Source organism: Python bivittatus, unplaced genomic scaffold (assembly GCF_059951505.1).
Source record: "Python bivittatus isolate LINGU-HERP-01145 unplaced genomic scaffold, Pbiv_v1 ctg000700_np1212, whole genome shotgun sequence".
NCBI lineage: Eukaryota > Metazoa > Chordata > Lepidosauria > Squamata > Pythonidae > Python > Python bivittatus.
Genome location: NW_028277098.1, coordinates 83561071 through 83574474, shown reverse-complemented (window position 1 = coordinate 83574474; position 13404 = coordinate 83561071). Strand labels below are relative to the sequence as shown.

General features: G+C 38.7%; 1 protein-coding gene across 2 annotated transcripts in view; it reads right to left on the bottom strand.

The window, feature by feature from the left end:
* The window catches only part of JPH2 (junctophilin 2), a 71794-nt gene that overhangs the window by 56689 nt on the left and 1701 nt on the right, over positions 1–13404 (bottom strand). Inside the window, exons 1-2 of one of the 2 annotated variants that reach the window (XM_088153295.1) lie at positions 10132–10518; positions 4884–5667 (exon numbers count right to left, since the gene is read on the bottom strand). In XM_088153295.1, the coding sequence (XP_088009421.1) occupies positions 4884–5667; positions 10132–10204 (857 nt within the window). In that variant the 5' untranslated portion in view covers positions 10205–10518. Of the gene's footprint in view, positions 1–4883; positions 5668–10131; positions 10519–13404 lie in introns of those variants that run through there. The other variant, XM_007420825.3, reaches the window with a different exon arrangement.

Genomic DNA, 13404 nt, shown 5'->3' with positions numbered 1-13404 from the left:
GAGTGAAGAGAAACGGCAGGGGGCGGCTGTCGGGTCAAGTGGGGATTGGAATGTGTATTGCGCTGATTGGATTCGGAAAGTGGAATGTCTGCGGTTTTGCGGTTAATTAGCGGCGCTCCGGGGCGGTAAAAAAGGTGAGATTGTGAGCCAAGCCCTCGTAGGAGGGGGAGGACAGATAGGGGGTATAAAAACCTGTCAGACCTTGCTTCGGGGTTCCTCCATTGCTGCGGGAGGGACCCACCTTTGCAAACGTGCCCAATAAAAACTTCTGTCTACTGGATAACCGAACCCGTGTCTGTCGTTTTCTGACAGTATGGATGCAGTTTTTCTCTTTCCACAAACATGCTCTGCTCTTAAGTATTTTTTTAAACTCAGACCATCTTTACATAATGGTGTTGTTTCAATATAGATCTATACCAAGCCCATATAAAGCAGGCACTGGAGGCCCAATTTCAAGGACAAAAAACAGGTGGGGCAAAGACATCTTCCTGTGGTTCTCTTTAAATGGGTCTTGTGTAAAAGAAGCATTTTTTCTGCTTATAAAACTAGATTTGTTTTGTTTGATCAATAAAAAAAATGTCAATCATTTTTTGTTTAAAGCAAACTATACTCTGTGTTAGAAACAGAGACTCTATGCCAATGCTGTAAATATGATACCATGGGGTAGGGGGTGGGAGAATGCTCTGCATGAATCTCCTTTAAGCTGCTGGTCCAGGCAGCCCAGTGTGTCTGTGGTTCCACTGACTTGTTGCACCAATCTGGCCAAACTCTTTCACAGACTTGTTCCTGCAGTTGTTTTAACAAAAGAGGCCTGGGATGTGCTAGTTAATCAACATGGGATTTGCCATCAATGTTGCAGCCCCAGTAGCTCACCATGAGACATGCAATGCCGTCTGCATGGTCCAGTTGATCTCTCGGCAAATACATTGACTCCTGTGGTAGTTGAACGATCCATGTGTTGGATTTAATCCAGGTATGAATTAAAAAGAATTCTATTATGGATTCTGCTGAGAACAAATTTGGAAGCTCTATCCCTAGCAGATCCATGGTAAAATTAATGCTAGTAGAAATGAAGGTGCCATTTTATTGTCTTAGTTGGTTTTTTATGTTACATATGTTTATGTCTTCAACGGCCAAGTCAGTCACCTGATCTCAACCCAATAGAGTATGCTTTTCACTTACTGAAGACAAGACTGAAGGCAGAAAGACCCACAAACAAGCAGCAGCTGAAGGCAGCTGCAGTAAAGGCCTGGCTAAGCATCTTGAGGGAGGAAACTCAGCATTTGGTCATGTCCATGGGTTCCAGGCTTTAGGCAGTCATTGCTGCAAAGGATTTTCATCCAGGTATTAAAGGTGATCCTTATGTTTGTAATGATGTTGGTTTGTTCCATTACTTATGTGTTGTTGTTGTTTTGCATTTATTACCAGATCTTTTTTGTGTGTGTGTGTGCTGTCTAGGGACACATTGTCCAAATTGAGCAGTTATATAAATGTTCGAAATAAAGACAATATTTGTTCTTCCCCAGAAAAACATATATGATAGGCATAGATAGAGATTATACTTGCTTTATAATACAGAGTAGCTATGAGTCTCTTCTATTTTTCTTTAACCTTTAAGATGTTTTGGTGTATTTAAAACTGTGCCAGCCCTTTGCAAACTGTAGGCATCTTCCCTAGCCCATGTTGGATCACCCATGTGATCATTCAATACTGTGTTCGCATGGCTACTCCAAGAATTTGGAGGGAAATGGGGACAGCCCACTGGAAGCAAATTAAGCTCTTTAAAGTTAAAGATGGAAGATATACCTTGACTACATCATACATTTTTTAAAAACGTAAATGCGATCCCATCCCATCTTTATCCAATTTAGGGGATATTTCTGCAGATCTGTTTTAAAAATCCTTAGAAAAATATACCAAAGCAAAATTCTGATCTCAGAAGTGAACCGATGAAGAAAGCAGACCTACACCAATCTATCCAGGCCTAACTTTAAGGTAGGTAACATGGCTAAATATAATGCTAGTAATTAATGACGGGTAAGTGCCTACCTAACAAACACTAAATGTATTTCAACCATATTCAAATTTATCTCAGAGAAGGCTATCCTTGAATACTTGTTCTGTATGAAATTGTTCATCTCCATATCTTTTTGAATGGTCAATGGGCTGTTCTTTCATTTTAAAAATTGTTATATGAATATCTAATGTGATTGCATACTCTGTAGTTGTTTGCTCTTTAATATCTCAACTTGTTCATTCAGTTTTTTTCTTTGCAGTGTTGATCCTGCTTCCTTTTATATGTTATGCATTGTATACAGCAGTGTTTCTCAACCTTGGCAACTTTAAGATGTGTGGACTTCAACTTCCCCATGCTGGCTGGGGAATCCTGGGAGTTGAAGTCCACACATCTTAAAGTTGCCAAGGTTGAGAAACACTGGTATACAGTACACAACTGGTACCATCTGTCCCACTGGAGGCATATCACTATGATACTATAATTGGTGTACAAATGTCTTACTTCCATGAAAAAAATTGTTCCTCTGATGGGATCAGCACTAACCATAAAAACTGCCTTCCTGGAAGAGAGTAAAGAAATAGAGTAAAAAGAAATAGGTGGATTTACTCTATTTTTTTTACTCTAAGATCAGAAATACTTAGGTGAAGCCCCAGTGGTGCTTGCAGCACCCCCCCCCCCACAACTTGTGTATGTAACTTGGGGTTGGCTTTAATTTTAAAGTAAGAGAAAGCAGAAAGCATTAAAATACAGCTCTCAATCATATTAACAGTATTAAATTAGTTTAATTTACAGTAATTTTACTTAAATGCAAATCAATTTAAATTTTGGTTTTGTCATAGTACCCCTCTCTTCCTTCCTTGTATAGGTCCCTACTAATTCCCAAGCATATTTGGTCTGTGATCATGGTGGGATATAGCCATTGATCAAAAGGAGTTCGCTCCTGTTAAATTTGAGCAGTACTGCCATTGCGTTCTGTTCTAATGGCTGCAAGCTAATTACCTGAGCCTATAGAGTGGTGGACATTAAAATGCCTAAGCCTTCACAAAGTGTCCCTTGACCTGATCCAGGCACAGCTTTTAAACCCCTCTAGGAACAGTTCACCTGCGTACCATGTTTCTGTTCTGTCCTTGTCTAGTTCTTGAAATGTGGACAAGGGCAAGTGAACCATTGGCCTAAAAGGACTTGGACACTTTTGATTTTAGCATCATGCTGGCTTTAACAGCTATTATCCACATTCCTTTGAAATCTTACAAGTGCAGCCTAAAATCTTCTTTATAGTCTTCTGAACTGTTGATCCCCATAAATGGTGGTAAAACATAAACTTCAGTTTCAGCTCCTGACATATCCTATTAAAGGACTGCAATAACAGCTGAAAAAGATCCACTAACAAGACAATAACGTACAGTTCCAGAAACATTTATGTCCAGTTCAAAGTTCAAATTACAAAAACAAAATGATTTATATCAATTTGAAAAATAAATTGAATAGACTAGACCTTCTCTAGAAACTTGCATCTTTTTTATTTATTTTATTAGATTTAGGCACCTAACTCCAAAATGACTCTGGGAAGCTCACAATTTAAAACAAGCAAGAATATAAGAAATACACAATACAATATAAATAAAAAAGAGAGCATCCATCCAAACAATGCACTATAGATACAAAAACACGTCTAACAAAGGGGCCAAATGCACCCTACCCCAAGGCTGGAAGAAGAGCCAGGTTTTCTGGAACACCACCAGGGTGGGAACCACATGAATCTCTGGAAGGATCTCATTCCAGAAGGCAGGCATTGTAACAGAGAAGGCATGCTCCCTATGTCCTAATAGATGGCATTGTTTAATCAAGGGATTCACCATCTCTGCCAGCTCTTACTGGATGGGCAGAAACCATGGGAGATAGGCCATCACTCAAATAACCTGGCCCTAGCCATGTTGGGCTTTATAGGTGATAACCAGCACCATGAAGTGCACCTCCAAGCCTCCAGATCCATGAAGGAGTGCAACTGGCACACAGGATAGGGCTGTGCAAAGGGCTTCTTGGCCACAGCTGCCACTTACTCTTCAGGCAGGAGCTGTGAATTCAAGAAGACTCCAGACTGTGAACCAATCTTGAATGGAGAAGTGCAACCCCATCCGCAATTAAAGATGGAAAATCCCCAGATCTGGAGGACTGTAATAACCACAGCCCCTCAGTCTTCCTAGGATTAAATCAAAGATGGTTTCTCTCCATCCAGACCTGCCCATGCTGGTTGGGGAATTCTGCAGTTGAAGTCTATGCATCTTAAAAGTTGCCAAGGTTGAGAAACACTGATCTAGACTGATGCTGTGAAGATTACAATTGCATACCACTGTTTAGTTTGAAATTTTATTTGAAACAAATCTTGAAAGATCTTTGCTTAAAACATTGGAAAAATGCTGCCAGTCAAATGGGACAATAAGGAGTCAGATTTGCCTTGGCAGAAAACTAAATAATTTGAAGTGTTGGCTTGTTTTCCCCCAAAGCCCTGTTCCTCTATATTAAATACTTCTTGAGCTGGATGTAGGCAGCAATGGCATGAAGCCGAGTTATAATACAAATCATACAAATTCCCCCTCATTATATTTCCAACCTTTCTCTATCACTACTTAATGAGAGACATATTAAACATCCTGGATGCAAAATGTTTTCTCTCCTAAGTGTAAATATTTAATTTCTGGGAATTTTGCTGAATGTCTCTAAGTTGGAGCCACTACAGGTGGAAGTTCAGTTTAATCAGTATTTTATATTTGATCAACAATTGCAAATAGAATTCAATTAAAAAGGGGAGCTGGGTGGTAGTTTCTACATCACAGCCACACAAAAATTCCAAGTTCATGGTCCTTACCTAGAAGCTGCAATCTCAGATTTCTGCCTGGCGATGGCTGCTGCTCTCTGAGCGCCTTCTATGCTCCGGTCCACTTTCTGCCTTATCTTTGCACTTTTTAGAGGTATCACCCGCTTCTTCATGCCTTTGATCAGTATGTTCATGCGGTATTTTCCTTCTTCCTTCTTCCCATCAGGCAATGTGGTACAACCATATCCATGCCGCACATTATCCAGCCATTCGCCCTCATATTTCAGGCCACTTGATCTCTCACTTATGCCAAACCCTGAACGCTTGTCATTCTTCCACTCCCCCATGTAGGATTCTGTAGTGGTGGCATCTATGTCAGCATCAAAAGGTGGGAAGTCCTCTCCTTCCACTCCTTCTCCAAGACTGGCAGTGGAGGTAGCATCACTGCCTGTAGAGCTCATGCCACTCTCACTCTTAAGGAAGCTGAGTCGGCTCCTTTGGCTGGACAAAGAGGTCTTGGAGTCAGATTTCTTCAGTTTCCCAAACAAGGAGCTCCGTCTGAAAAGTCCCCCCTTCTTTAATTTGCCAGCATCAGCATCTGCATACAAGCTGAGAGCAAAGCCACCCCGGGTTATGGTAGGTGTCATGGGAACATGTTCCTGGTTTGCTGATGGCAAATCATGTTGTAGCAGTGTGCCATTGCTGTGCTCACTACGCAGGGACGTAAGGGAGGTTCTTAGAGGGTTGCGGACTACAGCTGCAATACCATATGGGACACTTTGCCGGACGCCATAACCATGGCGCATGCCATTGGTGAACTGGCCTTGATAGGTACCTGGAATCAAAAGCAAGAACTAAGTCTAATACACCAAATTTCTCTGGGAATGCATATGAAATCATAGTTATTCAGGCAGCCACAGCCTCTTCTCCGTCTTCTCATACAATGGTTCCTTATGGCAGAATAACAAGAAGAGAGCTGGACCTTCTCCCCAGTCAGCAAATACAATTTTTCCATCCCCTCTGAGATTAAAGTTAGCATCTGTACACTGATTTTGCTGAGGGTGATATTCACTGGTGGCATACATAAAAGCACATCACTCATCAGGGAAAGATTTGCAAGTCTGGGAGAGAGATGACTATTGTCCTAATATCTTCTGCTCCTTTTTAAAGAATATAAGCATAAACAGATCATCTCTAATTCTGATGTCCTACTAAGCAATGAGATTGTCTAACTAGATTCAATATTAAAAATAGACAATACTTCTTACTATTTGACATGGCATATATGGGTAATGGGGAGAATAGAGTGTATTGGCAATTTTTCTTCATATGATAATTTCTTCATAATGCTGTGGCCCCAGCGGCCTCTTGGATTTCTTAGCTTTTTTATTTTTTAATATTTGGTTTTATAACTTTTAACTGTATTTATGTTTTTTAGTATGTTGTAAGCTGCCCAGAGGCTCCCATTGTGGGGAGATGGGCGGGGACAAATTAAATAAATAAATAAAAATAAATATGTGTACATATGTTCAAGCATATACACTAGGACTAAAATAGAGTTGTACCCAACTTAGATAATATGTTTCTAAAGCCCAGAAAAAAAGGATTTTATCCTGAAATATCACCATTGAACATTAATTTTTTTAAAGGAAATCATCTCAAAATAAAATAATATTTTACCATGGACAGATATCAGAAAATTCAGACTGCCCCTGCCATATTATTCTCTAAGTAAAAGAGGAACTGATAGGCTATATCATATGACCTATCTATCTATCTATCCATACATACATACACACACACACACATACACACACACACACAATATTATTTGTTCTTCATCTGCAATATTACATGGAAGGATAGGGAAAAGTTGGAAGTCTTTGGTCATCATTTCATTGGTTTGCTGTCTGAATCCAAGTAATGAATTTCACCAAAACCCCGTGTCATCACATGGGATTCTAAAGTTCATTTCTGATGTCACAAAGAAAACAGTGCTGGCTCTAACAGAATGCCCATTTATTGTTTCCACATATTGTTTCCATGTATGGCAAACTAGAGCTTTCAAGAAGCCCACAAGTAGAACATTAAGGCAGCATGTATTGTATGCTATCCAAAACTAATATTCAGAAATATGGTGGTGTCTCTGAACCTGAAGTTTCCATTTACCCACAGGAGCTAATGGTCTAATCCATCACCACACCTTAGGGCAGTAAATTCCACAATTTAAATAAACATTAGTGGATAGAAGACATGAGGGAAGCATGGGGAGATGGGAACCATGGAGAGCAATCTTCTTAGTTTGTGAAATTTCAGGAGTCACAGTTGAAGCAGGTGGCTCAGCGTTGCCATCCAGACTGCAGAATGGGCTTTATATTTCTGGAGCAACAAATACATCTTAAGCTTAGTGGAGGACAACTGTCTCACAGTACTACTCACCAATTCTGGCACAATCTACAGTATCTCCAAGGGACTCTTGGAGTAAGATGAAGAGCACTAGCTGTCTATGTCTTTTTTCATACCTCTGTCCATGCAAGACAAGGCTGGAAGCCAGTTCCTTCCACATTACAACTAATGGAGAAAAGCACTATATGAGAGCTATGCTCTCTACTTTGTCCTGCACAGATAACTGAGGTATCAGGGACAGGCATTTAATCATGAAATGATATCTCCCTCCCATAAACCTTCTCCTGACATAATCTGGCCCACCTGGCTAAGTGGTGCTGGATCTAGCCCTTAGAATAAATCCACTTCTTCATCACTACTATATATTTAGAACAAATTTACTCTCTAAGGACATATACACATTTAAACTGTTCCTATTCTGTACTCATGCCAGTTTAACCTAAGCCTGTCTAGATTGAGACACTTTGGAAACAGGTTGCAAGATATTCAGACCAGAATATGAGTTACAGTGTCCTTCCATTAGACAATTCCCTTGCTGCTATGCCTTTCTACCTTTCTCTTCCAGGAAAATAATTGCCATCCTTCCTATGGGTGGGTTTTCCTAAGTAGATGATTGATTGATTGATTGATACTTTTAATGTGTGTATGGGTGCTTGAGAGTGTGTATATAGATGTATACATTCACACACACTGAATTGAAATAATATAAACAAATGTAAAACATCACAATGCACATAAAGACACAAAAACAGCTTTAAAATTACCTTCTTTGCACCTTGTTCCATTATAATGGTTTCTGTACCTCCCTTTGCTAGCACTGCTGAAATAGCAGATTGATTAAGATTTCTGCTTAGTAGAAAGAAGGTTGCTGGTTCAAAACTTGGCAGATTTCTTAAGATCATTGTTTTTATTTTATATTAATTATTATTTTTCTTGTGTAGCTCGTTTTCCCCTTGGGCTTTTTTTTTTTAAATAAGTCCAGGAGCAAACTAGCTGCTCAAAGAAAATTATAATTAAAAATATTCTGTGGACTTTTAAATCAGCAACTTTCTCTAAGTTAAATGAAGATCTTAACCACTGTACTATTTAACTACACAGGAAAAAGGAGATACAAAATTGCAAGCATTCATTTGGTTGAAAGAGCTAATCTTCTTCTGCAAAGTAGTCAATTAATAGCTGAATTTATCCTGCAACCAGGTGAAGCGCTCTAGCTCAAATGAACAGGAGAACTCAAGGGAACAAAACATGGAAAAGGGTACCTTGGAAGCGGAGCAGAGAAACATGCCCTGAAGTTAATTTGAAGGTGAATGGGAGATTATAAGAGAGCAGCAGCATCCATTTCTGCCTTTCAGAAACAGTCGCTTTTTTGTTCTGGTGATGGGGCAACAGGCAGTGCAGATAAGCCCTAAGAGTCTAGTCCTATATACAGTAAGCAAAATCACACAATTTCTATATAAGAATTTGCTGATTCAGAGAACCTCCAAAGTTTGCAGGTATCAAACATCTTTTAAACAACTAATGGCGGGCAGGGCAGAACAATCAAATTTAATCCCAATATTTGCAAAAGTTTTCCACATTTGAATAGGGTGGCTGGCTAGCATGCTGCATCATTCTTTTGCTGCATGTATTCTCAGTTGAAAACGATTTAAATATAACAAAAACCTTCTTTTCCATAGTGAATTTGAACTTTTCACAGAAAAGGGTTGGTCCTTTTCCCACCAATTAGCACAAAACATTAATTTTCCTCACATCAGAGATTCTGTCTTGCTTCATTGTCCACCTTTTGTTGACATGGTTACCTCAGCAACGAACAACACTACTCCCCCACCCCGAAACTTTTCTTCTATCCCTCACACACTGTTTCAAATTCCATTCCAAAATTAGTAAGCCACCCTCCTTTAACTCTCCATTCAGCTTGGGTATCCTGGGATGAAATATGCTAAAGAAATACAAATATTTATTCCCAGTAAAGAGACAGTAGCTCCCCCAAGGATTTGCATTCTCATAGGCAAAGGGCCAAGAACACAAGAAGAATTTTTATAGACTCTGACCTCCATAGCTCACCAATGAGGTCTATCATGTCAACAAGGACAATAATCTTTAAGGATGCTACAAAAACTAGGAAGACAAGGAAGAACCCAGAAAAAAATACATAAAATATAATGGGCACTTTGAATGAACTAGAACTGTGTGTAAACCTAGTAAGCACCTCATAGACAAGACTAAGCTAAATGAAACACTGATCAGCTTCTTCCATCTTAATTTTCACTGCCTTCTATTATGCTGTAATATTAAGATAAGCTCCAGAAGGAGACAAAAATCCCTCACAAGTTTTTTTTTCCTCTCTCTCAAATATGTGTAGATTTAACATTTAAGCTAAATTGCAAATGAATGCTATAACTCTTGTTAAAAGGTTAATGTACAAAAAAAATATGAGAACAGGGCAAGGAAGTTAGGTCAGAAGTAATTATTTGGTCAATTAAAAGAAAATGGAAATAGAAATGTTGAAATGTTGAAATGTCAGTTCAGATTTTTTAAAAGAGAAAAAGAAAATAAAGTCGGGAAGCAATTCTGCAGAATAGATATGTATAGGATTATATCGTAAAACTGAATTTAATATTACTGTAGAGTATGAGAGGGGGAGGGAAGTCAGCTTCTGAAGAACAGACAAGGAAAAAGAATTCTTTTCCTACCTTCTCCCACCAAGTATGACTTAAATAGGAGCTTCAAAGCTCCTATTCTAGGCTGTATCTCTGAATAAAAACATTAATACAATTTGTTTAAAGTTCCCTTTTCTCTGTGTGTGTGTGTATGCACGCATACATGTGTGCACAAAGATGTATATATAAGTAGTTTTGCAAACTATCCAAGAATGGACAATTGTTTAATTCACCTTTCTCCAGTGCATTCCAGATACAGTGGTACTTCTGAAATTGTGGTGTCAATAGATCTGCACAGAACCACATGTTGGAGGACTACATGACATATCAGATGCCATTAGGTTTTGTACTGGGTGGAAAAACTGTTCTACTTATGATCTGTTACTGTAATATCCTCTTTTCCAGAGATGAATGTAAAGCAACATCCAAAGGCAGCAGGTATCTTTTGAGAGACTGGGAGATGAGGTGGTCTTGGTGGATCACAAGCTGAATATAAGCCATCAGGATGATACAGCTTAAAAAAAAAAGCAAATTCAGTCATAGCCTTCATCAAAATAAATGCAGTGTCCAGATCAAGTGAAATACAGTTCTTCTCTACTCTGCATTGGTAAGACCACATATAGAATCCAGTTCTGGCCCCATATTTTACGAAGGGCTTTAACCAACAGAAGCAGGTCAGGGAGAGCAACCAAGATGATAAGGGGCCTGGAAGGAAAAAAATTATGAGAAACATCTGGAGATTTGGGGAATGTTTAAAAGAAAACTGTAGAAGGACTTGATAACTGTCCAAGTATCTAAATGGCTGTCATAGACCAGAATTGTTCAGAGATGTTCCAGAAAACAGGTCAAGAAACAGTAGGTTTAAATTACAAAGTAGTCGACTTTGGGTGGACATCGGAAAAAAGTCTTAATGATAAGAGCTATTTAACAATGGAACAGACTACCTAAGGATACTTTTCTTTGCTGGATGTGTTTAAACAGAGGCTGGATGGCCATTTATTGTGGATGCTATAGCAAGAGATTCCTGCACTGGACAGGATGCTGGACTGGATGATCTCCAAGGACCCCTCCAACCCTTAATTCTATTATTATATATGCATCAGGCCCTCATGGAGGGGAACATCCCTAATTAGAAGCCCAACACATACAAAGAAAGGAATGGCAAATGTGTAAAACAAATCCTACACACTTGACATCAGGGAGCATCCAGAGGAGATCAGGACGGTGCCTGCTATCAAATCAGACCACTGGTCCGGTTTACTTAGCCTTGTACATGTAATACTCTGAGTACATATAGTATGGACAGCAGCATGCTTCTTTCCCTTTTGTAGACATGAACCTTTCCTGATCCAGTTCAGAGATGCTAACAAGTGGGCTTGGGAACCATATGCATGTAGTGCTTGGATTTGAATGGAGAATCTATGGTCCTCCTGATACTGTTGGACTACAGCTCTCATCACTCCTGATCCTTTGTAGCATCTGGGATGGGGGATAGCTAGGCACTTCATTCCAGTTTTTTCCCTAGATTTTCTTACTAACAGAACTAATATGAGTAATGAGCTCCTGTAAAATCTTGCTGCTGAATCCGTATCATATTTTAATGCTATTTGAGGAAACAATCTTTGGCTGGGCTTACATACTGTACTATGGTATGTTTCTGTTCATTTTGATTTGTTGAATAAGCCATAATCATCTTTGTCTACAGAATAAGCTAAGCCAAAACCAAGCAAACTTGACCATGCTAAACTGTAATGTAGTTTCCTTGGGTCTAATTCAACATCCTGTGTGGACCTACTTTGATTTGTTTAAGGTTTAGTGTAACGTATGAAATCCAGCCATTGTGGAAAGTGTCTTACAATTCTTTCTTTCTTTCTTTCTTTCTTTCTTTCTTTCTTTCTTTATTTATTTATTTAATTTTTCAAATTTAGACACCACCCATCTCATGAGGAAGACCTCTGGAAGAAATGTTTTCATATAAAAGAAAGAAAAGAAAAAGATATCGATATTTGTGCAACTAAAATTGTAAGTGTACAATGGGTAAACATTCAGAAGTTGGTACCTTTTTTCAAAGTTAAGTCTATTAGTTTATTTCATCACGATCTATGAATTAAAACATAAGAAACTGCCCTCCTGACTCTCCCTGGAAAGGAACAGAAAAAGGAATGATGCAACTGAAGCACTCATGTGTGAAGACAAGCATATTCATAATCATATTTTGACAAACTTTCAAAAGTATATAGCATATGAATTTTCTTGTACTTGCTAAGGACACCTGGGAATATCCTGCAAACTGCAACCAGCTGTGCACATAAACTCATGTTCTGATTTCTTGGTGGCACAACAGGGACATACCCTATTAACGCAATCTCCGTCACAAATAACCCATGCCTTGAAAATGTTTAATGTGAGTCAGGAGGCAGTGACATAATTTAACACCAGACAGCCTATTGTGAGTGTCAGTAATTTTATAGGAAGTTTCTCCAAGTTTTTTTCAGTCACCAATAATGTAGTCCTATATGTATTCCATATAAGTCAGTCTCATGAAATTCAGTAGCACTTATTGCTAGATGAGTATGTATAAGATTACAATCTATCTAATCCTAGCTATCACACAGATCTTCAAATAAGAACAAAAATTATTCACCTTTCACTTATAAATCTATTTCTCTTGTTTTCAGTGAAAAGTTAGCATAACCTGCTCACCCCAGTGATATCTACATATATGAAGTCAAACAGGCCTAGAATCTCAGGTAAACTTACATGGAAAAAATGTACCAATAAGAACATTTTGACACCTGCTGGTGAACGTCTTTTTCCCCACTTGTTTCTAATGTCTGAGCATTTATCCAAGCAGGGCCTCACTCTTTCTCATTGCTTGTCTGTTTTTTTGTTTTTTTGTTTTTTTATGCACCTCAACTCTCCACAGAATTATTTTGCTGGACACAACTAAGCACTGATGAATTATTTTGCTAAGCACAAAAAAATTATTAGGTCCAACTGTCCATAATCCTTGTCAGACTATATACTGAATATCTTAAAATGTAAATAAATATGTAAACATGTTGCAGTTTAGTTTAGAACAGCTGAAAAAATCCATTATTAAACAGCCTCCTTCCTTATCAGGAATCTTGCACCAGATTATGAAATATGCCTAACTTCTTGAAGTTTGCCTTGAACTTTCCAGAAAGGAAGTGCAAATATCCGTGGTTTCCTAATGAGCTAGTTAAATGATGGCATCATGTCTAGTTACAAATTGTTTAACCGCAACGTTGGGTTGATAAAATATTCCAAACAAGCCACATCATGGCACATCAAAGATTATCTTGGACCAGTGCAAATTTTACAACTGGTTATGCGCAGAAACATATTTGGCACATTTGGGTCTCATTAAATTGTCCTCAAAGTTTCTGATTTTGTAGCAAGCAGCTCCTTGTCCACCACCTCTGCTGGATAAGAGCTGCTACCTACTTCTGGATATTTCGTGAGTTGTTTGGTGGGTGTTCAAC